Source organism: Eutrigla gurnardus (genome assembly GCF_963514095.1).
Source record: "Eutrigla gurnardus genome assembly, chromosome: 2".
Classification (NCBI taxonomy): domain Eukaryota; kingdom Metazoa; phylum Chordata; class Actinopteri; order Perciformes; family Triglidae; genus Eutrigla; species Eutrigla gurnardus.
In genome coordinates this window covers 6,622,846-6,650,692 of record NC_139916.1, presented here as the reverse complement: position 1 = coordinate 6,650,692, position 27,847 = coordinate 6,622,846, and the positions used below count along the sequence as shown (strand labels likewise).

Here is a 27,847-nt window from a genome sequence, read left to right as displayed (position 1 = left end):
ATCGCCTGCATTCCCCGCATACTCTCCTGCTGCTGCTGCCGTCGGAACGAGAGGAAAACTGTCCACACAGAACTCGACCATCAGAAGGTGGATCGCAGATTGCGCGCTTAAGAGAACAGTGGGTGATTTTATGCTGCACTACGTCCACAGACGTCTGCTTCTCTTGACGTCAGGAGGAGAAAGTCTGAGCGGAGCGAGCGCTGCGCACGAGCACAGCAACCACATCGCTCCCAGAGGGAAGGAGACCACATCAAAGCCACGGATCGCAATTAAGGTACGTCTTCTTCTCCTTTTTTTCTAAACGCATCATCAACCGTGCATTTTTCCCCCCCTCTCTAAATAAAACTTAGAACGCGTTTGTGTTTTTGTGCGCGCCTCCATGTCGCATGTCTGCAGCCTCCCGATTTAACACCAAAGATGCAGCTTTCCTTTGACTGCCGTACCCTTGAGCGCTGCGGCGGGCTACGCTCCGCACACCCACACTGCCTTTTTTTCCCCTTCCCTGATCACCACCAACGAAAATCGGACTCATTGTCAGTATTGCACACGTATCGCACCGGCGAAAGATTTCGGTTCCCATTCAACCTCCTTGCTTGCCATTCACGCCCTGCAGCCCTGAACGCAGCGCGTTATCGGATGATTCGCACTGGAATGTAGTTTCCATTCCACCTCTTGTATTTGTAGATTATTATTTTTTTCCTTTGGGGAAACCTAATTGTTGAAAGCTCCAGATGTTAAATATAGCACAGGTCCCCCAGCTGGTATCTGCCCATACTGACCATGCGTTTTTTATGGTCCCTTGCTTGCTCTCTGCTGCACTGTTTGCCCTACTATCTCTTATTTGTTGCTATTTATTGTTGGTTGTCAGCAAGGCTGAGTTGTGGTTGGGAGGAGGCAGTCATATCCATGTCCCCAAGATAATATCCTCTCATCAAGCTTATTTTTGTCTTGATCTATTCATTTCATCTGAATGTTTTTTTGTTTTCTGTTATTTCTCATTACATTTTGAAACGTTTCCTCTGATTTATTCTGTTTCTTAAAATATAAGAGACTGTAGGCAGAAGAAACTACTTGTCATTGAATCCTATCAAACTTGCTGCAACAATCAGAGCACTTCATCAGGAAAATCTAATGTTTTTTTTATGGCTGAAGGTTTGATGTAACAATCAAATTGTAATGGACGTATTGAACTGATACCGGAGCGGAATATATCTTGCATCCTAATTAAGTACATTATACAGTGCAAGAGTGCTCATTGATTGTGGGTCATATCTTTTATTATTGTGTGACGGAATGAGGGTTCCAAAAGAGACAATTTAATTGGTTAAACATTTTACAAAAACATGTTGCCCTTTTTTGTTGTAGTTATTTTTCTTTAAAATTCCAATCAGTTAATCGTTATCTTGAATCTGCACAATCCTCCTGATAAGAGATTTAGACTCATCTGTTTGCCGCCGCCTTTCAATAATCAATACTATCTGTGAACTTCTTATTGTATTTTCTTTTCCTTGATATTCTTGTTTTTAATGATTTATTTTTATTTTATTTTATTATTATTACATTTTAAACTTTATTTTATTATCGGCTGGTTTTATTGAGGGTTTTTCTATGCTTTTTAATCTTGCCTTTATTTTCTTTTAATCCTTCTATTTTTTTCACTTTATTGTATGACATTTTTATGATGTGAAGCACTTCGAGACTGCCTTGTGTATGAAATGTGCTATACAAATAAAGTTGCCTTGCCTTGCTTTGCCTTAGCTCCGATTACACATGCAGTGGGTCAATAACTTGTGCTCTGAGTCCATTCATTGTTTTGTTTTTGTTTCTTTTGCCCCGTAGCTGTAGTGTGGCGAACCCCATCAGCATTGTAGGATGCCTCTTGGAGAGGATGGAAACGGGTGGAAAAAGAAGACTTCAGACATCAAAGAACATTACGACTTCAAAGACGTGCTGGGAACGTAAGTTGCACTGCTAGTTTAGTGCTGTTGTCAGGGCGAGTGTGACTGCAACACCTCAGCTTGTGTCAGTTACACTGTAACTAACAGAGTGCTTACACCATTCACAGAGCTGGAGAAGCTGAAGGGATCAAAAAGGAGGGGGGACATTTTTGGATGTGTCTGTCACTTCTGCCTGTTTTGACTTTCGACTTGTCTTGTTCTTGGCCACTGTTGGATGCTGACTCATTGGTTTCCCACATGTCCAAAAGTATTCAAACAGGCGTTTTTTCCCCTGCTCTGATTCTTCTTAGCGTGCAAAACCATTTAAAAATGGATTAAAGTTACGTTTTTATGGATTGACTGGTCGAATGCAGCAAACAGCAGAGTATATGATAAATTCAATTCTCACTTTAATGAAATATAACATAACTGCAGCTTATATACATCCAAGTTGGTCATCAGCCAGGACTGTGGGTTGATCATGGCTTTAAAACGACTAGAACTGCAATTGCATGTATTTGCACCTGCAAATATGCAAGTGCAGGCCTGTGTGCTGTCTCATAAGCAAGTCTGTCACCGGGCATCATTGTCAGTTTAGATATTCTTCCTGCCTTGGATGTTACGTCACTATTTGTACATTTAAAAATGGAAACTGCTTTATGTAACTGAAACATATTCACGCTGATGGCTTTATATTTAATACGACACAAATAAGCTACACTGTATAGCAGCAATCACTGATCTCAGCCAATCCGGAGTAATGTGTATAATACGGAGGGGACATGATATTGAGGCAGCCTGGCTCTCATGTGAGCTCTGGCTTGGTTTTCTTGTTGTTAGGAGAGTGAAAGTGCACTGAAAGTAAGGCTGTTGCCTGTGAGGCAAACACACGTTGTGTATTTATCTTAATTTCCAAAGGGATCAAGAGTATTCATGCTTCAACTCACCTGTGTGTGTGTGTGTGTGTGTGTGTGTGTGTGTGGTGTTGCCTGGTGGGAATTTCTTGTTGCTCATAGTCTGGAATCCAAAAAAGATCACATTTACAACAACATTTTCATTTCTTACACCCTCGTTTTGTAATCAAGTGCAAAATGATTCTCCGACCAGCAGTTAAAAAGTGGCCTTGTAATGGTGAGGGCTGGATTTACACAGACCTGTGAGTGCACTCTCCAGGGGGACAGGACTGAGCCCAGATGGTCCCCCCCCCCCCGAACCCGCCCACCCCCTCCCATAAGTAAAAGTGACCCAGCGCACGTCCACCTGTGACGACGAGTGTGCCATATGGAGTGTTTTTCTGTCTTCTCCGAATCGCACCTGCTTCCCCAGAATCCCATTTTAATGACTAGCGCAACTCTGGTTCACATCCAAAAAAAGTGAAACAGCAGTGGGTAGATGAAGAGGCTGTAGGAGGACATCAAATGAGACGCCATCCGTCTCCGTCTCCGAGCACGCGTGCTGTATGAGATTCACTTTGACTCGCAGGCTGTTTGTCTGAGAAGTCACGACGGCCGGTAAACGCCGAGGGCTTCTCTTTCCGTTCCACTCGCAGAAACGTACAACAGTGATTGTAATTTGAAGCATGCATATTAAGGCTTATATAACAAGGATTGTAAGAGTGGATTGCCAGGATAGCATGTTCCGATATTGCATATAAAAAAAAACCGGGAGTGATATTCTTTAGCTGGACCTGGCAGAGGGCAGAATTAATGTGTTGACGGAAAGCTCCTTATGCTCGGAGAGGAGATTAAAGAGGAGCTTTATCCAGGAATTCAATGCGTGAAGTTAATTGATTTATGTTGAAATATAATATTCAGATCCAGCTAATCCGGAGAGTTCTGCCTCTGTTTGGAGTCGACTTCAGGACAAGCCGTCCTCAAGGGACGGTTAACAGATTGAAACCACACTCTGCAGCCTTTGTTTGCACATGTGTTTTTTTAATTTTTTGGTTATTCTTACTAAAACTTTTTGTCATTTAACATGAATATTAGAGTCCTATGGACAGAGATTTCCCCCACGAGCTAAAAGCTTGGTGGACAGAAAATGAAGCGCGTGGGGCCAGTTACTAACCTAACATCAGACCGTAACACAGCCGTAAAAACAGGTTAAAACACCAAACAAAGAGAGAAGTTCTGATCCAAACACTGAGAACGTGATGGGCTCAGATCCCACCGACTACACCCAGACACACAGCATCACGTAAACACTGCTGTAGAAGACTCACACAGGTTGTTTAGAGGAGCGGAGGAGTTAAGAGGTTTGACCTACGCGTGACTTTGGTAGAGTGGATGGAGAACGTTGGACTTAATAGTGGAAGCTTTGTTGATGTGAATTACAAAGACCTTTTGTAACAATGAGTCTGGAGATTGTTTGGAATGAGATTTTACTGCATGTCCGTACTCATCCACTCCCACTCTCTCTCTCTAAACACACACACACACACACACACGCATTGACAAACGCACACACAGTATGGATTAAGCTAAAAAAGAGAAAGCTTTTTCGGGACTTGCTGGCATGTTGGACTTGAAGGGAGAGCTTGCATCAGGTGAGATCGATGGAGGCTCGGAGCGGTCTGCTCCAGGTCCAAAGGGCCTGACTCTGCCCCGGTTCATAGTGTATCTTTAGCGCGAAGCAAGACCGTTATATGAACAACACTTGACGTTGCAGCGAGCATCCGTCATTTGGAGTGCAAATGGGATTTCATCACATCACGCTGTCTTGTCAGGTGAAGCCTTTAACGCAAGGAAGAGGGCAATAAGAACACACTTGTGAAAATGAGCGACGCTGACAGCAAGTATGAGAATGTGTGAATCAATATTTTCAGTATGGACAGCTGGGATTAAAGCCTCTTCAGCAACCTGTGTTTGTGTGTGTTAGTGTGTGTTAGTGTGTGTGTTTGTGTGTGTGTTTGTGTGTTTGTGTGGCGTGTAAATGTGTGTGTCATACAGAGAGCCATGCTGTGATGTTCATGTTGTGCTGACGGCTTCGGGGCAGACGCCATCAGTGATGCATGATTCTCGTCTGTCTGTCTGTCTGTCTGTCCGTCCATCTATCATCCATCCGTCTGTCCGTCCGTCCGTCCGTCCGTCTATCATCCATCTGTCCGTCCATCTGTCTGTCCATCCGTCTGTCTGTCCATCCATCCGTCCGTCCGTCCGTCTATCATCCATCTCTCCGTCCATCCGTCTGTCTGTCCATCCATCCGTCATTCTCCGTCCGTCTGTCCATCTATCATCCATCTGTCCATCCATCCGTCCGTCCGTCTGTCCATCCGTCCATCTATCATCCATCCATCCATCCATCCGTCTGTCCGTCCGTCCGTCCGTCTATCATCCATCTGTCCGTCCATCTGTCTGTCCATCCGTCTGTCTGTCCATCCATCCGTCTGTCCGTCCGTCTATCATCCATCTCTCCGTCCATCCGTCTGTCTGTCCATCCATCCGTCATTCTCCGTCCGTCTGTCCATCTATCATCCATCTGTCCATCCATCCGTCCGTCCGTCTGTCCATCCGTCCATCTATCATCCATCCATCCATCCATCCGTCCGTCTGTCCGTCTGTCTGTCCCTCCGTCCGTCTATCTATCTATCTATCTATCTATCTATCTATCTATCTATCTATCTATCTATCTATCTATCTATCTATCTATCCAACATCCATCCATCCATCCATCTATCTATCTATCTATCTATCTATCTATCTATCTATCTATCTATCTATCTATCTATCTATCTATCTATCTATCTATCTATCTATCTATCTATCTATCTATCTATCTATCTATATTGTTTAGTCCATCTCTAAAAATGTCTAAAAATAAGTGTTGACTTTTGTACAAGAACAGCCGATGAGTCTTAAAGCCAGTGACTCACATGAAACTGATTTATACATATTTGTTGAGTAATTTTTTTTATGTGCTCGGCAAGATGGCAGCATTTATTGTCATAAAGGGGATAAAATGACGTGCTGATATTTCAGCGGTCTCTTGCTGACGGCTGATTGGGAAAAAGTGTGTTTTAAATGAAACTCTATAAATCTGGTCAGTAATGGCGTCCCTCCTGCCTCTCGTGTTTAGACGTACACATTAGCCGTTTGCAGCTAAAGTAGCTTTCTCACTTCTCTGCAGTTCCTCCTCCCGACCCCCTGAGAGTCCACCCCTGCTCCATCTGCAAGTAGAAATTAGCAACTGGATGCTTACAGTAATTACAATGTGTCTCACAGCAACAGTAGAGCAAGCCTCTTCTCCCCCCCCCCCCCCCCCCCTCTCTTTTCAGCAGCAGCACAGATAAAACATGGATCAAATCACATACAGGATAACATCAAGTTAACATTCGTAATCGGATAAAGTTCTGACAATTGTTAGCATAACAGATTGCTGCTGTACTGCTATGTCTTTGGTTCCTATTTCTCTAAGCAAAAGGACATTACTTTGTTGTCTGTTGAAAGGTATTTTACATAAGTAATAATATTCTGATTAGCTGAATTTTGAGCTATTGGAGCTCACCTGCCCATGTTTCCTTGGAAGCTAACTAGCTACATTTAAACAATTAGTCAATTAATTAAATAATGTATCGACTAAATTCTTTGGCAGCTATCTTTATGATGGAATAATCATTTTTATCTCAGTTTAAAACAAAAGAGAGCAGACAGCCTCTGGTTCCAACTCCTCAAGAGTGAGATTTTTCTGCTTTTTAACGTTTTCTATTATTGTGAACTGAATATTTTGAACTGTTATAAGACATTTGAAGACCCCACCTCGGGTTCTTTGACACCACGACACACATTTCTCTCAAGAAAATCAAATTAAAAAACCAAAGCCTTTTCTCCACGCATGGCCAGAAAGAGTTTTATAAATTCTGGTGTCACTCACACCCGTCTTCCTGCCTTGGCCCTTCTATTTTAAACAGCCAATAACACTAAATAGATTATTACACATGGATAATAGAGGTTTGACACTCTTGAAACTACCGCTGTAAAACGCTGCAGACTTAAACACATTAAAATGCTTTTATGGGTCGATGAGAATCGGAGCTTTATGAGCTTTTATGACATTATGAGATTATTTTAAGGACCTGAAACCGGAGATGTGTGTGTGTGTGTGTGTGTGTGTGTGTGTGTGTGTGTGTGTGTGTGTGTGTGTGTGTGTGTGTGAGAATCAGCTTCCCTGTGCGAGCGTTTCTGCTGTGCCGCTTTGTTGGGCACAAGATGGCCACGGCACAAAGCCATCCAACGGATTACGACAGATCCACTCTGGGCATTTATTATGACACCATGGTGGGAGGAGGTGTACTGGGAGACGGTCGGGGATGCACAATGGCTCTCCTGCTATATAATTAACCGTTAAAAGCAGAATAAACACAACACATCGCATGTGAAGTCTGCATCCTTTTATTTAAGTTTAAGACTGGGAGGTCCTCGCGTGCTGCACAGCGTGACGGACGGGAAAGAAGGAGGGGACATTTGCTCAAACATGGACGTGAACTCCTGCTGCGTGTTGCGTGATGGTGCCGTTTCAAACATGTAAGGGATCCCTGCGGTCGCTGACAATGTTTCTGCGTTTCGGGGGCCTCCTCCTGAGCTCCCCTCCCACGCTCCAGTGGGGAGACTTTGTAAATACACACACTATTCTGCCTCCCTCACCATCACCACAATCCATAATGCAGTCTGGTCTCTCTCAGGAACGGCCACACTACATTTAGCGTATCTATTATTGAATGGATTCAAAATAGTTTCTTTTTAAACAAGTCATATAAATGACTATGCAGCTGTTGCTTCAACCCCAGAAAACTGTCACTAATGTCAGCGTTTTGAATTATTCATCCAAACACCACACACACACACGCACACACACACACACACACACACACACACACACACACACACACACAAACACACACACACACACGCACACAAAGATGGCCGATATTTGGAGATCCGTTTTTAAAAGCTTGGGGTTAGTTGAGTTTTCAGGAGGCCACTGAAGAAAAATCGAACTGGTCTTTGTTCGTTTGAACTGAAAAGATATCAGGAATTATAAAACGATGAAAAATTACTCGTTAGTACCGCATTTTGTGTAACATGTTCAATCCATCGTGGCCTGTAGCCGAAGAAAAAAGAATCCCCCTCTCTCATTTAGTCTTATTTTTCTCTCATTTCACCGCAAGCACATTCCTCTTTTATTCCTCTAACGTGTGCACATGTGTGTGTGTGTGTGTGTGTGTGTGTGTGTTTCTACTGCCTGTGTTGTTTCAGGGGAGCTTTCTCAGAGGTGGTTCTAGCGGAGGAGAAGAGGACCCAGAGGCTGGTGGCCATCAAGTGCATCCCGAAGAAAGCGTTGGAAGGCAAAGAAAACAACATTGAAAATGAGATCGCCGTGCTACACAGGTGAGGTCACCCGGTGCGATGCGTCAGCCCGGCGCTTTGTGTCCAGTGGCGGGAATTAGTCAGCGCGGCCCCTCCTCGCAAGGCACGTACGGACGAGGAATACATTTGCGAGGGGGGTCAATTGAACGGGTGACTAAATGCACGGTGTCAGTGGAAACAGTGGGATTGTGCACCGGAAATGTCAGGAGTAAAGAAGATAGACCTATTTTTAGTGTCCCTGTTGCCAGGGCAACAGCACACAGAGGCGGAGATGGTGTGGAGTTCCCCGCAGCAGTGCGTTGAAGAAAGGGGAAGAGACGTAGAGGGTGGGGAAGTGGAGATGATGGGGGGGGGGGGGGCAGGGTATGAGAGATGGAGGGAGATATGGCAGCATGGGAGTCGTTGAGTTTGGACGATTGCTCGCCGTTAAATGAAGAGGGAGAGCGAGAGATGTGAGGAGAGTCGAGCTGAAAAGTCACATCTCAGCTGCTGGTGTCGAGATGCTCGACTTTCTGTTGGCTGGCTCATGACGATAAAATAAAAGATCATGTATCTGAGCATAGCTTAACTGCTCCAGCTGTTAGCAGCTGTGTCTCACTGGTCATTGTAGTTCTCAGCAAGAGGTCAGTATTGTAGGAGAAGGGTTTTGATTGCGATTAACTGTGTGAAGGTAGAAGACTGCTCTGGGTGTGAATTATGCAGCAAGAACGCCATCTGGCGACCGACTTAAAGCATGGTAGCGACGGGGCTCAATCACATCACACGTTCTTACAATCCCATTCATCGTCCTCAGAATCAAGCACGCCAACATCGTCACGTTGGAGGACATCTTTGAAAGTACATCCCACCTATATCTGGTCATGCAGCTGTGAGTTCTTCTTCCTCTTTATCTCATATACAACAGATGCAGTACGTTTAGCTTTACTGTACTAAGATTTTGATTTGTCACATTATGAAGCAAAAATGTCTGGTTCAGGAGTCAGGACTATTCGCTGATTTTATCTTTGAATATTTAGAGTTTTGACACTGTTTTTTCAGGCAAACATTATTTTTTTTTTAAATGGTGGAGTGAGACACATGTCATTTTATTGCATTAACATTCAGTTAACATGCAGTTTTCCCTCAGATATCTTTCCTTTTCTCGTGTGCATCATATATATTCATCAATTCAAATATTCTAAAGCATAGCTATTATTTTTATTTATACCTGCAGAAAATATCATATATTGTGTATTATTTAATATATATTTTCTAACGTCAACATGATTATTTTTGTAACTCGGACTAAAACAATGGTCGGTGGTTTAAAATATTGGACTGCCTACATGAGTCTTACAGCCTGAAACCAAAAGCAAAGCTCCATCTCTTCCAGGGTATCTGGAGGTGAGTTGTTTGACAGGATTGTGGAGAAAGGCTTCTACACGGAGAGAGACGCCAGCCAGCTCATCCACCAGATCTTGGATGCGGTCAAATATCTCCACGATATGGGGATCGTCCACAGAGACCTGAAGGTATACCACAGAAACGGAGCGGCTCAATCTGGGCTCGTCGTCGACCCTCGTTTCCTCCTCTTCCATCCCTCTCCTTGTCTTTGCAGCCAGAGAATCTGCTGTATTACAGTATGGACGAAGACTCCAAAATCATGATCAGTGACTTTGGCCTGTCGAAGATCGAGGGAGCAGGTAGTGTCATGTCCACAGCCTGCGGTACTCCCGGATATGTGGGTAAGGCATTTATTCTGCCGGTCAGCCAGACTCCCTCCCCCTTCTCTCTTTCATGCGAGCTCACTTGCTGTTTTCGGCTGATATCCCCTCTTTATTCATTGCGTTTGTGAGAGGCTCTTTCATCCACTACTGAGTCAATTGCAAGTGTTTCACAAGTGCTCTCTACCAGACCTCTCTGGTATTACAGAGAGGTCAAGATTACTCAAATTCACCCCCACTGCTGCTCTGTGTCGTATATATATATCCCGCTTTTTACTGAATGTCTGCTGTGTGTGTGTGTGTGTGTGTGTGTGTGTGTACAGCTCCCGAGGTGCTCGCTCAGAAGCCGTACAGCAAAGCAGTGGACTGCTGGTCCATAGGAGTCATTTCTTATATTCTGTAAGCCAGATCTTATTCATTATGAGTATATATGTATATATGTATATAACATGCTTGTTTTCTAGTATTGAATCCAATATGGCTCCCTCAGGTTATGTGGCTATCCGCCGTTTTACGATGAAAACGACGCCAAGTTGTTTGAGCAGATTCTGAAGGCCGAGTACGAGTTTGACTCTCCGTACTGGGACGACATCTCGGATTCAGGTACGACTGATGAGGAAACCCACAGTGAAAAGGAACAAATGGGACTTTAACACCACGAACCTCGATTTTTTGTTTCAGCCAAAGACTTCATCTGTCACCTGATGGAAAAGGAACCGTTGAAGAGATACACGTGTGAGCAGGCCCTCCAGCATCCATGGTGAGAACGTCTTCTTTATATGGCAACAAAATATACCCTTCACTTTCAATATGCCAGTGTAAAATGCAGAAATCTATATCTAAGGAAATTATATGAATTGAACTGAGAATAATTTTTATAAAAAATTAATCCTTGAACATATTTATCACACATTCTACATTGTAGATTAACACTTTTTGAGATTTGGGCTCTTGAAAATGATATTGGCCATGTTTTCTGACATTTTTACTGAATAAATGGAAAACTTGATTATATAATAAATGAATCAATTCATTCAATAATGAATCAACAGGAGGGCTGCAGCTAACAATTATTATTATTATTGATTGTGTTGATTATTTTCTCAATTAATAGACGTATCTCTTAAAAGCAGAAATTAGATTTGGATGCTGGGGAAAATAAATCTGATCAAATGAGGGTCTGCAGTCTAATTCCATTTAGTTTAGGAGCCCTTGATGTGAAAAAGCTTTCACACTGGAATAATGAAGCATTTATCAAAATAATAGATTGGTTTCCATCAATCTACTAATCGACAAATAATCTGATGAAGAAGTCCTGGTGCCTCGGCTGCCTGTGAACTCTCTAATTCTTGTTGACTCTCTAGGATCTGTGGAGACACGGCTCTGGACAAGAATATCCACGAATCCGTCAGCGCTCAAATCAAGAAAAACTTTGCCAAAAGTAAATGGAAGGTCAGTGCCTTGGCTGCATCACGGAGCAGTCTGCTGAAAGAGCAGTTTTCAGGCTGGCGGGAGCAGATTTTGTACGCCTTCGCTGTGTTTTCTCCCTCAGAAGCTGTCAGATACAGACCTCCTCTCTCTCTCTCTCCCCCCCCCCCCATGTAGCAAGCGTTTAATGCCACGGCGGTGGTGCGCCACATGAGGAAATTGCAGCTGGGCACAAGTCTGGAGGGACCTAGTCAGATTACTCCCACCAGTCCCTGCCACGGACATCTGCTCCCCGAGGAAGAAGAGGAGGAGGAGGAGGACGATTTGGGGAACGGGGAGGAGGAGAGCTGTAAGTTGTCAGCTCACAGTGAATAAGTCTGTTTCAGATGTCGCTTGACCTACGAGGATCACGCCACATATGTAGTTATTACAACCCATATAATAATAATAATAATAGCCGGGAGTATTAGAACATGACCCTTGTTGAATAATACCAGAGTTGCCCTTTGTTTTGCTCTGATCTCCAGTGTCCCACTACGAGGACGGCCGTCGCGGGAGCACCGAGGGCAGCACAGACCGGGACAGCCTGAGAAGCTGCACCTACTGCTGCAGGCCAGCCAGCCGCGTTTGAGCACAACCTCCCGTTGTCACGGTGACCTTGTATCCCTGGAGCGCCCAGAGCTCGACCCGCCCGCCCGCCCATCCGCCCGCCCCAGTCTGGCCAGGAATGCAGAGTAGTCATCAGGCCGCCATCCACAGCGAGCAGGTCACAGCGTGTTGAAACATACTGTTAGTCATTGTCTCCACAAAAACAAACACACATCCTGGATCCAGACACAAGTTAAAGGTTTTTTTTTTGTTTGTTTGCACCGAGCAGAAAGGGTCTGCATGATTAGCAACCGGACTGTGCAGCTGCAGCAGACAGGCCTCGTTTAACAGTGTGTTGTGGATGCTAGCTTCAGGAAGGTCCAAGCCTCCGGAGTCTTAATCAAAGGCGACCCAAATGCAGTCTTCACCATTATATTAGTTCCAACACGATCTGTCACATCTACCTCTAATCACAATTACCGTCGACAACCATCTGGCTCATGCACTCTATATTACTGGCAGCTTTGTCCAAAAAAAAAAAAAACAAGATCTGACTAAACGGGGCACAAAGAGAAGGGGGACACTTTCTAGAGGGTAATACTGAAAGCTACTCCTGCATGTCTTTGTACTCCTCAAGCCTCCCTGACCAAGTAGCCGTTTAGTTGAATAGGTTTAAATCTCAAGGCATGACCTCACTGCCGACGCCACCCGCCCACTTCTTCTATTTGCTCTCCTCATATTCAGTGTTTCTGTCCTTTTCTAAGTACGTTTGTTTAAAGCGGAGGAGGATTCTGAGTGTTACGGCTCTATATTCTGGCTCAGACTGGAAAGTGGAGGCTGATTTTTCTTCTTTTTTTTATATGGAGGGGGGAGGGGGGGTTCTGAAGGTTATAGACTCTATATTCGGGCTCAGACTGGGTTTGTGAAGAGCGTCTCTGACCCGGAGTGTCTGCATGCTTCTGTGTGGGAAAACATCAAAATGTATCCAATAAAAGGAGACGTTTTTTAGTTGTTTTTTTTTGTTTTATTTTATGACTGTTCTGTTATCAGAGGCTCAAACTGAGATCCCCGTAGGTCTGTAGATCACAGAAATTGGACAGTTATTTCGTAGGTGCGATCGTGTTGAGAATCCACAGCACGCGAGAAAGAAAACAATCATATTCATATCGTGCTCATAATCCCTGATCTGCTCCCGACAAGCTTCTAAATATCGGCCAGCTGTCGGCCTCTGACGCCGAGTCGGCGGGATCTCAGTCTGGGCGCTCTGCCTGCTCTGTGCTGTGCACCTCTAGTGGAAGAAGTTTTGGTCTACTGTTTGCATGACCTGGTTAAATATGTTTACATGAATGATAATCAATTAGTATAAACACACATGATTATTATTACTCTGTTGTATTGAAAAAAAATAATGATGTAATACTGTAATTTTGAGCTATATAATGTGAAGTGAGTAACACCAGAAGTAATGTTGTTGACGACGTACAACACAGCACAGTGGACTTATCATTTGCATCGACTGTGACGTTCAAGTCTCTACCTGAGTGACATTTCAACTCTATGTTTAATTACAACTGGGTTTTTTTATTTTATTTTTATTTTCAAATCGGTTTTCTTGCAGTTGCTTATGTAGTATTTGCTCCTCTCTGATACCCAGGCACAAAAAATATCCTACACAACATGATCAATATATATATATATATATACACACACACACACCTGTCTGCCATAGGAGCAGCCTTCAGTGTGCTAGCTCTACATGTGTCCTCCTGGGTAATCAATTACAAAGCCATACAGTGAAGTCGGGATGTTTTAACTCTAGATTAACATATATTATCTTATAAATGCACGACTCAGATGATCGATATTTAACGTCCAAAAAATATTCTCCCCGAAAATCCTTTGAATCCTGATATGAGTCATCCCATATCTGGTTAATTTAAGCCGCGATGACACGATGCCGTGTTACTAGTTAGTTTGCAGAGATAGTCAACCAATCCACGACATCTTTTGTTGCCCACATAAAAACCGGTTCCCTCGACCTCATTGACGCGTACAGGTCCATCGTACAATAAAAGGAGGCAATCACTCTGGACTTACAGGACTGCAATTGTGGAAAATATGCAAACTGTGTCTGAAGGGCTTCACGTTAACTGTAAGATAGCCATTGTTGATGACTTTGATAACCTGGCTATTATTTGTTGGTTGATAACTTATATTGGGATTTGTTTCCACTTGGCTGTGTTTTTTTTTTTAAAAAGAAGCTTATTTTACCCATTACAAACACATCTAAATGCATAAAGAAACATGTATATTATATATATATATATATACATAAATATAAGTATATATTGTATATCCTTTTTTGTAAAAGCTGTTTTGAGCTACACATGTATGGATGCAATGCATCATGGGTTAATGAACAAGATGTAAGAAAATTCAATGATTTGTACCCACAGAGATTTGATTGCAGGAAATGAAATAAAACTTCCTTGTCTATGCACTGTGTGTTCTGTCCTTATATTATAACCATTTATATTGTTTATTATAGCCACTAAGCGGCTGCTTGGGGCCCCAATCGTGTGTTTTTGTCTTACGTATTAAATGAAACAAGTGACATAAACATAAAGTACACAAAAGAAGGATAATTCTGATTTAATAGGCCCCTTGATCATACAGAATGGGTTATGATGCCCCTTAGATAAATATCACAGGATAATGTGATTTTTGATGTATCTAATAATTAATACAATGTATAATTTAACATTATAGTGAAACATTTGTGTCAATAATCGATGGTGGGTTAGGGGGGCCTCCAAATCAAATTAGGGCCCCTAAAAGGCTTGGGCCGGCCCTGAGCAGAGTGATCTGTGAAGAAGTGGAAACGATTCAAATATGTAAACTGTGCTGATGACAAATGACATGCAAACTGGAACCTGAATGACAAATGTGCACTTTATTTATTCGACCTCTTAACTGCTCTATTTATGTATTTATTAAGCTGAGAGAGTCATACAGTAAACTATGGGCTGCATTGTGATATATCGGTTTCATAGAAATAATTAAAGATAAATATCAGCCTGAATCATCTGCTATACATGATATACTCATAATTTCATAAGATATGCATTCTATTATTTTCCAAAGTATTATATATACAATGTTAATAGTATTGAGGGGCAGAGAAAGGACAATCGTTATCTTTATATTCAGCTCAGAATTACACTGATTTGTCATGTCATTGCAGGGTAAACACACGTGTAATACCATGAATCATGGCCCTGTTCCATTTAGCTGGTATTGTACGCTCAACAGTGTCAAACAGATTCAACATTCTGCATAAAACAATGACATTATTATGCTGATGACATCAAAAATGAGCCTGTTGAGTATTATGGAAACAGCAGCGAGACACATTGTACAAATCCTCATATTACAAAACAGTAACGGATATGAAGTTGTCATTTCTGCTTGTATTGTTGGGGAGAATAGAGTGAGAAATGATGCAGCTGCTGGCATCACCATCCAGCAGGCTAATTCAGCCATGTAGACTTAATGATGTTACTGGAGCTGAATCACTAATTTAGTTTTCATCTATAGACGCACTTTGATTTCTAACAGAAGAGCCGATTGCTCCTTTAGTGCCTCTTTAACCTTTGCTTATATGATCACCGGGACGATTTACTGCCAAAAGTCTAACTTCACCTGATTCGATTGTTACGGATACAATCACACTTCTTTTCCTGCCGCTTTCTCCTCCAACGTCACAGTTCTTCTCAGTCGTTCTTTGACCTGGAGGAACTCCGGCCCCTCTCCCTGTTGTACGTGGTCTCTCTCCAGCTGTGGAAAAACACAAACATAAAGACACAGAAACATTTGTAAATGGTTTTTATCCATCTATCCATGCTTTATTTTATTCTATATATCTCAAACACATGTATGGCATTAATACATGTAGGGTCTTTTTACTGGTGCTGGACCACAACAGTGTCTGAAACAATGCCTATACTGCCCTCTACTGGCTAACTGCAGAACAACACGATGCTTCACATAAACCACCATGCAATGAGGAAATACTGAGCACTATACAACACAGTAGTGTATGCTCCCAGAATGGATAATTCAATGTCAACCATTGTGATGTGTTATTAGTCAGATGTGGCAATTCTTTCCATAAAAAAGGTGAAAAATAGAGCACGATGCACTCTGCAAACCTCTTCTAGCCTCCGGTGTCTCCTCAACAGTTCCTGATGAAGTGGTGATCTGTTCTTCTCCTCCTGATCTCTGCTCGCCTTCACCCTCTGATCCCATCTCCTCTTCTCCAGCGCCCTCTGGAGTTCAGTCTTACCTTCTTGAGTCACTCTCCTGACACAAACAGACATATTCTATGATTCATACGAACGAAGGGAAAGTGAGGTGTGAGTGTTTGTTTGAGTGCGTCTCCTCCAACCTCTTGTGGGTGATCCGCAGTTCTCTGTGGAGCTCCTGGTGGCTCCTGGAGGCCGTTAAAGGGTTGGGAGGTTTTTGGGGTCTGATGAGAGTAGGGCTCTCCTCCTCACTCGGGGACGGAGGAGCCTGCAGCTCTGAGTGTTGGCCTTGCTGTTCAATGCGGCGTGTCTGCATCGCTGAGGATGTGAGAGAAACATACAATGAATATATTCCGACAGCTTTTTCTTGTGATACAGTGGAACATCATCACATAGATGCAGATACACTAAATGACCTCTGCATGGAACCAAAGCTTGTAGGAAGGAACTGTGTGCCGGACCATGAGCTTTTTTTAAAGGTTTGATCGTTGAACTGATGAGTGTTTGATCTGTTCATTCTGACTCATATTTCATCTCAAGCCCAAGTTGACTCAGCTGTCTCCTGTGCAGGTATTTATAGTCTTCCACCCTGGTTGCTAAGACTTCTGGGAAATCATGGAGAACATGACATGTTCCACATCGACTGAGAACGTCGGTGTGCAACCGTATCAAGAAGAAGTGCAGTTTCAGAGAGGGGAACAGTAACCTTGGATGTGATGCCATAGCAACAACGCAACTTGGTTGTCAAGCACCTGGAAGGTGGCCAGTTCAGGTCCAGCAGGGACCAGTATGGCCAGTGTGGACTGGTAGCTGGAGAAGTGCCACTTCTTCAAATGTAAAGCCTTTGACTTTGTAACCTTTGCTGGATGGTAAAAGCTAAAACCGACCCTCATAAATAAGAGTATTCTGAATTTGGTCAATCATATCCCGGTTGAATGTTCTGAATTAGGCCTTATTGCTGATATTATTCAGGTTTTGAGAGCATTCTTTGGACATCAGAATATGCGTCTCAATGAGGGTTTTTATGACGCTTTGTGACAAACGATCTCTTGTTGTTGAACACAAACCAACTGGACAACAGTTTGCAAAGCAGGAGAAGAGAAAAGTCCACTGAAAGCTGACTTTTCTGGTCAGAAGGAGAAGCTACTTTCCAAGACAACTAGCTTTACCTGAATCAGAATATGCATCTAAAAGGGACTATTAGTGTAACATTCATTTATATTACCCATGTAAGCATCTATAGCAATATCGTCTTTTTTCTGAATAAGGTAAAAACCTGGAGTATTTGGTGTATTTCTACATAGCCGGTGGACTGATTCATTCCACAGCGATATCTGATGTCTAATATGAAACTCCTGAGTGTACTGAAATGAACAACGGTGTAAATGAATCTGTTCATTTGTAAAAGGCACATTGTTTTATTGCTTCTTTCTAATTTCACATTATCTTGTTTTAAAACACACAGATGGGATTATTGAGATGAGATACTTTGCAGAATCCTTTTATATTATTTAATGAAGTCATAACAATGTTTCTGCAGCAAATAAGACTGAGGCCACGTGTGCAGTTGAGGAAATATTAACTTAGATGTGTGAACTGAGTCACACAAACAGTCAAACCGCTTCTGAAGATAATGTTAATCATAAGAGATAAATAGATTTCTCACCAGACCCGTTCAGGTGTGTCTCTGGAGAATGTTGGAGATCTCTCTGTCGACATTGGAGTCAAGGAAAATATCAAACATTATATCTCACATATCGAGCTTTCCTTTCAACAGGAAAGAATCACCAGAAAAAAACGTGACACACAACAGCAGTCCAAGTAGACGTTTGTGTGAGTCGGGGTCACCGATGCGGCTCCGCGGCAAACACAAAGCAGCGAGTGATGGCGACGGACAAATTGAGTTTCAGCTCTAGTTCCACATGAGCAGTGAAGCGAGGGCCCCTTACTGGTGAGGTGGAGGCCTGCCACCTCATTAATGACAAGGATCAAACAAAACACAGTTTGATTCCCACTGACATTCTCATTTGCTGGAGTTTGAGCAGAATGAATAGTCGAGACAGTCGTTACTCAGACCGGACCGCTGAATGAAGGCACTCTCTCTGCTTTTTCTTGTCTGAGGAAACATTCGAAGGACATTTGAATGTAAAAACTAGTTCCAGTTGCATTATTGATCCATGAATATACATATTTGTTGTAGCCTCGGCATTAGACGCAGTGCAGCTGTACCATGTCTGCCACAATATTCTCAATAGTCTCTCAATATTCAAATAAAGGAAAGTTAAAATCATCATAATGTGGAAAATCTAGATGAGGCGTTCTAATGACGACTCTGCTGTTTGGTGGATGAGGGAAGAGTCGTGCTGTTTGGCTACAGAACCGACAGAACATCTCACGTGGAGAAGAATTAATAAGACATGACTCGGACAAATACCCTCCGAGGTCCACTCTCCGGCGTCGGCAAGGCTTTCCTTTATTGGATAAAGACCTGCACTCGCTGAGAGCACTTGCTTGTCTTTGGGAAGTGAAAGGTGGAGGACGGCGAAGGAGACTCTCACCACAGGGAAACTATTCAGCCAAACAAAAGCTTAACTGTGATCAAGAATACACGATCAATAGCATCTTCATCTGTTCAGAAACAGGGCAAAGTAGTAACAGCTTGGTTTTTTCCCCATTATATTTCAGTGTCAATCTTCTCAAACACATGATGCATGCCAAGACAGCATTTTTGCCACATGGATGCTCCTGCTGGATTATTTTAACGAGACACGTGTTCTGTTTCACAGAAAGAAAAGAAAAAAAAACACACTGAAGTAAATTAAAAAATAAAATCAACCAATTTACCTTCTTTCCATGGGTGACTCCCATGACCTCAGTCCGGATTTAGTTTCTGCACAAAGCCCTCCTGGGCTCACAGTGGACAGGGCTGCAATAATAATTTGAGGTTGCTCTCTCCCCCTCTCTCCCTCTCTCTCTGTGTTTCAACCAATAACGATCCTCCCAGTGACCAAGTGGAAGACGAACCCTGGAGAAGGGGCCAAAAACGTGCTGGACGAATAGCTTACAGCTGTGGTGGAAGCTAACGAAGTGCATGTAGCTACTCAGGTACTGCAAATAAAGCGTGATGCATTGTTTAAAAAAAAGTGTTGAGCCGAACTCTGCTTTCTCTTTCTTTTCTTGTTTTTTTTTACTCTGTTATTAATCATCTCGAGACCTGTCGCATTTATCGCGTGACCCTCTGGAGGAGTCTGACTGTCAGACTTGGTCTCACCTTGGTGTCAGACTCTGACACCAAGGTGAGACCAAGTAAATAAAAAGTGAAATTTATAATGTGCATATAATTGGATAAATGACCCTGCATCTACCAGCAAGCAGAACGAATACTGTTCATTGTGTCAGATGTTTACATTTCTTTGATTTTTACTATTCACATCACAATTCAAGGACAGTCTATTTTATTGAAAAACTCCCCTCAGATGTCTTTAAAATCTGTACAAAAGCCTTAGAGGCTTGATTTGAGGGAAAAACTCAAGGAAATTCAAAGGAAAGAGAGACAGCTGGAGCACTAGAAAAGATACAATGTAGAGCAATACAATGCAATAAATAAAGTATAAAGTATAGACATAATATTAAGTCCAATAAAAGATATAAGTGGCACAGTTTTGACCGTGAAGTCAAAGACCCTTTAAAGTTTCTGTCCGTCGGTTGGGGTCCTCGGGATGCAGCCGCCGACCTCCACCATCGCTGGCCATCCTCCATAGATGTTGGTTTTCTCATCATTAACAGCTTGCTGACAGGTGAACGGGGAAGAGGACATCTGTTTTGCCATCAATTATATTCCCTTTTGTTCTTTATCTTTTAGCGGATTTTTAAAATAGACAGTCTTTGTTTCTGGCACAAATAGAACTGGGCTCACTAACCTTTTCAAAGAGGCTTTTATTTCCTGTCCCCGTTCTTCCAGCAAACACCCAGCTATCTCTGCGTTTTACAGTCGTGATCAAAGTGCTTCCCATCCCGGCGAACACCTCCCTTATTTCGTTTGTCATCCTGCCACGGAGTTGGAGAAAAAAAGGGGGGGGTCATGTTGTGTGCGCGACAAAAATCGATTTAGCAGTTGAATCGCTGAGATTTACTTTGTTGTCGCATCATCAAACGAGGCCACCAGGACAATCATTCCAGGTTTGATCTCCTTCAGGTATGTCAGCATGCCTTCTGCATCTTTTTTCGTTACGGTGATTTAAAATAACAAAAGAGAATGTTCAGCTTCCAATACACTTTTAAATTGGAAAAAAAAAAAAAAAATCAACAGATAAATAAAAAAAAACACCTTACTTCCAACTTCTTTATTAAGGTAGCCAATCGATTCTACAAGTCCATTATCACCTGAGGTGTAAAAAACACAACAAAAAGGTTTGGTTATCCACCACCGACTCTCACCTCAGCTCTTCTGGGGCTTTCGATCAGTTCACATGATCTTCATCAGCAGATTTGCCAAATTGTGATGGAAGTGAAGACGTTAAAATGGTCTTTTTTATGAGCAAGTAATTTCCTCCCATTTCATCTGCTGATGAAGATCATGCAATATGATAGAAAGCCTCCAGCATGGCTTATTATTGGACATATAGCTGAGATTGTTCTAATAAATGCTCAAAACTACTGACAATTTGACTACTTCTACTGTATTTTCTATTCCTTGATATTCTTGTTTTTATTTATATTTATTTTGTAATTACTTTTTACATTTTTATTAATTATATTTATATATATAATTATATTTAATATTTATTATTTTATTATAAATGTATTATTGGCTTGTTTTAATGTTTTTTTTTCCTCCAATGCTTTCAATGTTTTATGTAAAGCTCTTTAAATTGCCCTGTTGTTGAAAGATGCAATACAAATAAAATTGCCTTGCCTTTAAAGAATCTTGACAGAAAGTTTAAATGATCTACGACACACTTTACTGTACTTCTGTATTCTGAGTGTTTTTACTCACCATCTACCACCAGGATGTTCAGTCCTAGTCCCATATTATTCAACGCTTGACTCATAATGCTGTAGAGATACCAATAAGGTTGAGTTCCACACACACACACACACACACACACACACACACACACACACACACACACACACACACACACACACACACACACACACACACAGTGAAGTTGGGTACAACCACATCAAACACGCACATTTTACCATCAAAACACATCCTTGGTCCGACAACATTAGCTGCTCCGCTGCGGATGTGGAAAGCAAAGTGGCCGGACGGACAGACTCTGGAGAGGCTGCACTTTGGGCCCGGCGTTGTCTCTGCAAAATGCAAACAGACATCACACACACACAGCTGATGTGGGAGGTTAGAGAAAAGAGTTGAGTTTACCTCTCGTTTGGATTTTTTGTTCCATTTGATCCACGTCGTTAAAGCCTAAAATAAAAGAATGGAGGCAGTATTATTAAGATGTGACAAATCAAAGTGAAGGAGAAGTTCAGGATTTAACGACGTAATAAGTAGAAGTAGCTCACCATAGATATCCCTGATCTTCTCTTGTATATGAATTGAATTCATGGCGATTCCCCAGGTCACGAGGAGGACAACGGCCACAGCAGCGATATGCAAAACGCCTGTCCTCCACAAACAGATCAAGATTGGCACAAATACAATCAAAACTGTTTAAAAAAAAAGAAATAACGTGAAATCTCACCTCGATATCTCATATCTGCAATAAATAAGACAACTTCAGCTCCCAGATAGAAGAGCTGAGACCTTCAAGTATTTCCAGTCAGCAGATTCGGAGGTTTGGTGTCATCGGTGAACCCACTCCCTGGAGATTCCTACAGCAATGCCTTGTGGGAAGGATGTTTGGATATGCAAAGGAAACACTCTCCTCCTCCTTGTGCTACATAAAAACCAGGATGTGGTCAGTTTGTAAACGCGATGCTACCGTGAACTAGATGATCAAGTTTCTGTCTTTAACAATGTCAAATATGGGACGTATCCACCGGTAATGTGAGGAACAATGCGGGTTTGCAAACAATGAAAAAGCGAGGATCTGAAACGACACAAAGAGGAGGTAAAAAGAGCCACGAGCTTCATATTTCAAATTGGATGTGTAAAGGAAAGACGTTTTGTGGTTTATCACTGTTTTATATTTGCATGTAAATTCTTAGTTAATCCATGATGTGGGGAGTTATCCCGATTAAAACCGCTGATATATGAAGAAATGCCACAAACTAACATCAAACACTCAAAACCAAATACACATGAAATTGCCTCAAACTCAATGTTTGAAAAGAAAATCAATTTGTAATCATTTGTATCAAGTATAAAACTTCTTTTTCATAGGAAACATCAATAGGCCGCTGAGCTGCATTTGTCAAGACAAAGGGCATTTAAGTCCATATTCTTGATGGATGGACGACACTGTTTGCATAGGAATCGGTCGTAGCTGAATGTAGCTGAAGTTCAAATGGTGAAAGGCACGATAATCCCAGAGGCCAAGCCCTCGTGTCACTAAGCATCTGGCCCTCTGATCCCAGTGCAGTAGCTGAGTCTGAGCTTTCCCCCCCGCCCGGAGGGCCCCCATTTAAAATAGCAGTACTGTTAAAGTTACTGTGGCCGGATCATAATGAGCTCAGGTTTGATCCATCAAGTAACAGTTGAGTAACTGATTAGGCAATTAAAGCTTCTTAGTGAACGACGGCTGGCAAATTACAGGAAAAACTTCATAATAATTAAGCCTCAGCTGCACCACATGAGCCTTAAACAAGTATTAAGCCGTTAACTGAGAGTGCACAGACATTAGGTGTTAGATGGTTGGAGTAAATGGCAAACATCTCTCCTCCATGGACAAAAACCTGGCTTAATGATGGCCGTTTTGCATATTAAGGAAAGGGCATTATAACAGCAGATGTTCTGTGTGGTAGTTTACATGTTCTCTCCAAGTCAGCAGCTTCCTCCCATCAGTCCGTAGACACGCCGGTAAGAATTATAGCTGACGTTCACTCGCCTGTAGGTGTGAATGTGAGTCGTTGCCTGTCTCTCTGTGTGTCAGACCTGTGATAGACTGGCGACCTCTCCGGGGTTAACCCCTCGCCCAATGTCATCTCACCCTGCATGGGATACAAGCGGTTACAGGTAATGGGATGGATGGATGTTTTTAGCATCTTAAATCAAAAATCGAATCCCGGTGTAATACCAAACGGAACCAGCAGAGGGTCTATGTGTACCACTTCTGACTGATAAGAAAGGCCATTATTTATTCAGAAAAGCATGACGAGATATCGTGTAAGGGAGAAAATACTTATTTGTTGTCACCAATATGCCTGTTCACATAAGCAGTAATAAACTAAAAGCTGGGAGGCTGTTCAGAGAAAAGAAACTGAATATTATGCAGAGATGGAACAAGGACGATCCAAGCAGATGGCGAACACATCAGCCAGTCCACAGTATGAATATATTTAATAACTGAAATAATCATTTCTCACATGTACACCATATTATCAGTGTATACACACACACACACACACACACACACACACACACACACACACACACACACACACACACACACACACACACACACACACACACACACACACACACACACACACACACAGCAGTCATCATTCACATTAACTGTTGCCAAAATCTGCAATAATACATGATTTAAAGACACAAGAGGGACAGATGCATGATTTTCTGATTCTAACGACATCAAGAGAAACTCTTTAAAATCCTGTAAGAATGACCTTCATTTAAAAATGTTGATTCCTGACTTTCTAGCATTTGCAAGTTCTTTTGAGAAACCACTCAGCCCAGAAGAGTAGCTGTACTCAAATTTCCTTTAAGTGGGTTAGTACGAGCATTAGAAGGGAAATATATTCCAACGGGAACTAAGCTGCAGGTCAATGAAGGCGCTGACATCTGACATCAAACATCTGAAATATCAAATCTCCATGGTGCTCTGTAGCAGCTTTTTTTTCCCATAATTTGAGGTATATTTAATCACATTTAAGCAAATTATTATTGTGTTGCTGTTCCATTACTACCTAGCATTTTATTCATTTCCACTGTTTTTTCTCTCCAATTTATAATTGCAGTTGTATTAACGTGTCAAAACGTTTGTGTATTTCATCTATTCGTGTTTCGCTGATGAGCATTTTTATCACGCCAGAATTATTCACACATTTTAATCTCGGGGTTTATTGACGGAGCCGTTTATATGACCAGTGAAACCATGACCGAGTTGAACAGCGGAGAGATGTTCATTCTCAGTGGCCTCCTTTCCTCATAACCAGAAGGCATTTCATCAACGGGTTCTGGGAGGAATAGGTCTGGTTTCAGAAGGGAGCGGGGCAGAACGAGTCAAAGATACTTAAAATGATGGTGGAAAAAAAAAAAAGAAGACGAGGTGCAACCTGGGGCAAAGTAAGTCCCATTTTACTTACAACCGCTCTTTAAGCCTACCGCTGTCAGCGCATGTCGACATTGTTTTTATCACGTCCTCTTTCCTCACAACTGCATTTCGACAGCTCGACTGCAAGAAGAGAAGAAGAAGCGGAGCAACTTTAACCGAAACTGTAACGTGTTGCCTTTCCACAACGTTGTGGGACCGCATCAAAGGCCGAGGTATCAGCTCCAATAAAAGCTGGATCCTGGATCTCTAAGTCTATATGATGGCACCACGGTTGGCAGATGAAATTAGACGGGTCGGACGTAAACGTTTCAAAACGTGTGATGTGTTGCTTTAAAAGGATCTGATTAACCGATTAATCAGCGTCGGCGATAAGACAGATTAAACTCAGTATTTCACCTCAAGCCCGAAGAGATAACTCCCGATAGGAATTCAAGCCAGAAGATGAACTCAAATCGTGAAACATACACCACACTACAGGCAAAACTAATTTATTAATCATTCAGTGGGCCGTATTTGTTGAAAGTCTCCCAACAGCAGTCAATAAAAATTAGTGAAATGGGCTACTTGCCCGACTACCTGCATGCCCTCATCGCACGTCGCCGGAGTTTCTCCACAAGCTGCAAGCTTGACAGCTGTGAGTGGAAACACCAGCCGTGGTCGTTATTTACGTTCATTATGATCATTTTGGGAGGGCGGCCTGAAGGGACGGGCTGCCAGCAGACTTTCTCACTGGATTTTAGGGACGTCGGGAGCCGGCGCTGCTCGCTGCTTTCATTAGGAAAGAGTTGGCAACACTGGCTGGATCGGCTTTTTATTATTTTATCCAGCATACCCCTTGCTGGTTTCTCTAATGTTATCTACTCAAGCTTGGATCATTTAGGCTCATGTTCAAGAAAACAAAAGCAAACATTAGTTGGTTCCAGAATGTGTTGCCTTTCCTTCATCTTAAAATATATTAGATAGAAAAATCTGGGGGAAACCCTGATGAAGTTAATTAGAAACTTGTTGGACCTCCATGATTTAATAAAGGAGTTTTCACTAATTAGAGCGTCTCGGATGTGTTCCAGACAGATAAAACCAAAAATCTACTTTTTTATGGGCCGTCACTGTTGCTTTTATTTGTACCAGAACATTTGGGGGGTTTGGAGTCGAGTCGACCAATGATACATCTATATCTATATATCTATATCTATATAATAGAAAGAAAATCTGTAGCTGCAGTCCTGAAGTACACAATACATCCACAACAAACGGTTTTCGCCGTCGGTCCAGTCGCTCTGCTGTCTGAGATTTATTCCAGAAGATCCTGTCAGGAGAGGAAAAAAGGGATGTTAAAAAAAAGACGTGTGAAGTGATAAGGGAAGGAACGGCTGCGTCAGCTTGTTCGGCGGGACAGGTGACAGTGAAAGCTGCAATCAGAGGGAAGCCATGATGAACTGACCTCGTCCGACTCCTCTCCCACTGTGACGGGCACCCCGTCGCCTTCCCCCTCCATCACTTCTGAACCCTGCTCCTCCATCCGCCTCAGCTGGGAGTATCTGTACCTCACCTCACTGTAATGTAGTTATGTGACAGACCGGGCCGTTGTGTTACCACCGCACTAAAAGTCGTTTTAATAATCCCATTAAGGCTGATTAATACATCCTGCTTACTTGACTGGGAAGCAGTATTGTCGGATGATCAACAGAGCGGCGACTATCGCCGCCAAGGCGACGAAGATCACCGATGCAATGATCCCGGGGTGAAGCCTGAACCCGGCCTGAAAAAAAAAAGACAAATGAATCCAATAAGATCTAACAGTGGGGTAGTTAAAGAGCCCATAAACCTAACAGCTCAGTTCATGACGGGTGGCTCACATAAAGAAAAAAGGGGGAAACAAGTATTACAGGCAGGAGACGTGACAGCTGAACGGCGTGTGTGTTATGGATCACACTGCTGTAAGACCCAAAAGCCCAACAGCCGGGTCGTGAATCACGGGCCCAAGCAGGACGACTAATCCCATTTCTGACAGCGAGTGATCACAATAGCTGCAAAAGTCTGATCCACGCATAACAGAACAGGCATGTTAAAGAGTGTGAGAACTCACGGTGATAATGACTGATCACACAAGTCACGAGGTGTCAGATATGAAACGCTATGGAACACCTCACAATATTATTTCTGTATCATTTAATTATTACTTTTGTTTTAAATTGCAGGTGAAAGGCATCTTTAATTTTACTTCCTGCCAAAGTGTAGCTGAGACAACTATTATTATTATTAAGCTATTACTTCTTTATGAAGTTATTTCACTTCGTTTTGTGCCACTGGGGGTGAATCTGGCAACCCAAGGAGTCCGGATAGATCCGTAAAAAACAGTGGGAAAAAATGGTTTTACGTTCATTTTTAATAATCTTAAACCGGGAAATATTTCCATATTTCTCCTTAAACATGTCAACAAGTGAAAACATAAGAACATATGCCAACAGCTTGGCTATGACGTAACATAATATAATATAACATAACTTTATTTCACAGACTCCAAGTCCAACAATTGACACAAACAAAATAACAGACGCACTCACATACATTTTGGGTTATAATGCGAATATAATGAATATCATATAATGACTAACTCGGACACCACGGCCACGATAACGACGTGTTTGTAATTGTGCATGTAGAACGCATCTGAAGTGGGATAACCGTGTGTTGGCCTACCTGTTGAGTTGCTGACATCCTTGCGAATTAATAGCTGATAAAAACGATTTTCATTATGGACCAATAAAGCTCAGGAGGCTAGTTCATAGTCTGCTGCGTTACAATTAAGCCTTAACCTGCGGGGAGAACGTTTTATCTAGTTAACACAAACGTTTGTTTGTCGCTCACTTCCGGGTTGCGCTCACCTGTTGTTGCCGAGCAGCATTTCCACGCCCCCTTTTCAGGAAATGTCATGTGACCGTTGGTTACGTGTCACGCGAGACAGTTAGATAGATAGATAGATAGATAGATAGATAGATAGATAGATAGATAGATAGATAGATAGATAGATAGATAGATAGATAGATAGATAGATAGATAGATAGATAGTTAGTTAGTTAGATAGATAGATAGATAGAT

The 27,847-nt window shown here is 42.3% G+C and overlaps 3 protein-coding genes and 1 long non-coding RNA gene across 5 annotated transcripts; 1 reads left to right on the top strand and 3 right to left on the bottom strand.

Annotated features, from left to right (window-relative positions):
- The first annotated feature begins 96 nt into the window (after positions 1 to 96).
- Positions 97 to 14,518, top strand: camk1a (calcium/calmodulin-dependent protein kinase Ia). Its single transcript, XM_084040337.1, has 12 exons — positions 97 to 274; positions 1,840 to 1,958; positions 8,189 to 8,320; positions 9,093 to 9,167; positions 9,672 to 9,810; positions 9,897 to 10,023; positions 10,326 to 10,401; positions 10,493 to 10,605; positions 10,684 to 10,762; positions 11,367 to 11,454; positions 11,608 to 11,779; positions 11,958 to 14,518. Exons 2-12 carry the CDS (start codon positions 1,873 to 1,875, stop codon positions 12,059 to 12,061), a joined length of 1,191 nt encoding a protein of 396 aa, XP_083896463.1. The 5' UTR covers positions 97 to 274; positions 1,840 to 1,872; the 3' UTR covers positions 12,062 to 14,518.
- A 343-nt stretch (positions 14,519 to 14,861) lies between these two features.
- On the bottom strand, positions 14,862 to 19,330 carry LOC311032860 (protein FAM107B). Of its 2 annotated transcripts, XM_084039928.1 has the most exons (5): positions 19,167 to 19,330; positions 17,989 to 18,031; positions 16,466 to 16,640; positions 16,230 to 16,380; positions 14,862 to 15,855 (listed from the first exon to the last, which is right to left on the bottom strand). In XM_084039928.1, the coding sequence occupies exons 1-5, from the start codon at positions 19,188 to 19,190 to the stop codon at positions 15,745 to 15,747; spliced, it is 504 nt and encodes a 167-aa protein (XP_083896054.1). In that variant the 5' UTR covers positions 19,191 to 19,330; the 3' UTR covers positions 14,862 to 15,744. The 2 variants fall into 2 exon arrangements, with proteins under 2 accessions (XP_083896054.1, XP_083896055.1); XM_084039929.1 differs by lacking the exon at positions 17,989 to 18,031 and having other exon boundaries at positions 19,167 to 19,281.
- Positions 19,331 to 19,616: 286 nt separating this feature from the next.
- On the bottom strand, positions 19,617 to 23,733 carry LOC311032849 (protein FAM3C). The gene is made up of 10 exons (XM_084039917.1): positions 23,386 to 23,733; positions 22,034 to 22,228; positions 21,855 to 21,953; positions 21,712 to 21,756; positions 21,521 to 21,641; positions 21,319 to 21,377; positions 20,655 to 20,705; positions 20,456 to 20,540; positions 20,243 to 20,369; positions 19,617 to 20,112 (listed from the first exon to the last, which is right to left on the bottom strand). Exons 2-10 carry the CDS (start codon positions 22,044 to 22,046, stop codon positions 20,008 to 20,010), a joined length of 705 nt encoding a protein of 234 aa, XP_083896043.1. The 5' UTR covers positions 22,047 to 22,228; positions 23,386 to 23,733; the 3' UTR covers positions 19,617 to 20,007.
- Positions 23,734 to 25,556: 1,823 nt separating this feature from the next.
- Positions 25,557 to 27,645, bottom strand: LOC311032875. Its single transcript, XR_014599223.1, has 4 exons — positions 27,449 to 27,645; positions 26,401 to 26,507; positions 26,190 to 26,301; positions 25,557 to 26,054 (listed from the first exon to the last, which is right to left on the bottom strand). It is a non-coding gene; the product is annotated as an uncharacterized lncRNA (long non-coding RNA).
- Positions 27,646 to 27,847: the final 202 nt, after the last annotated feature.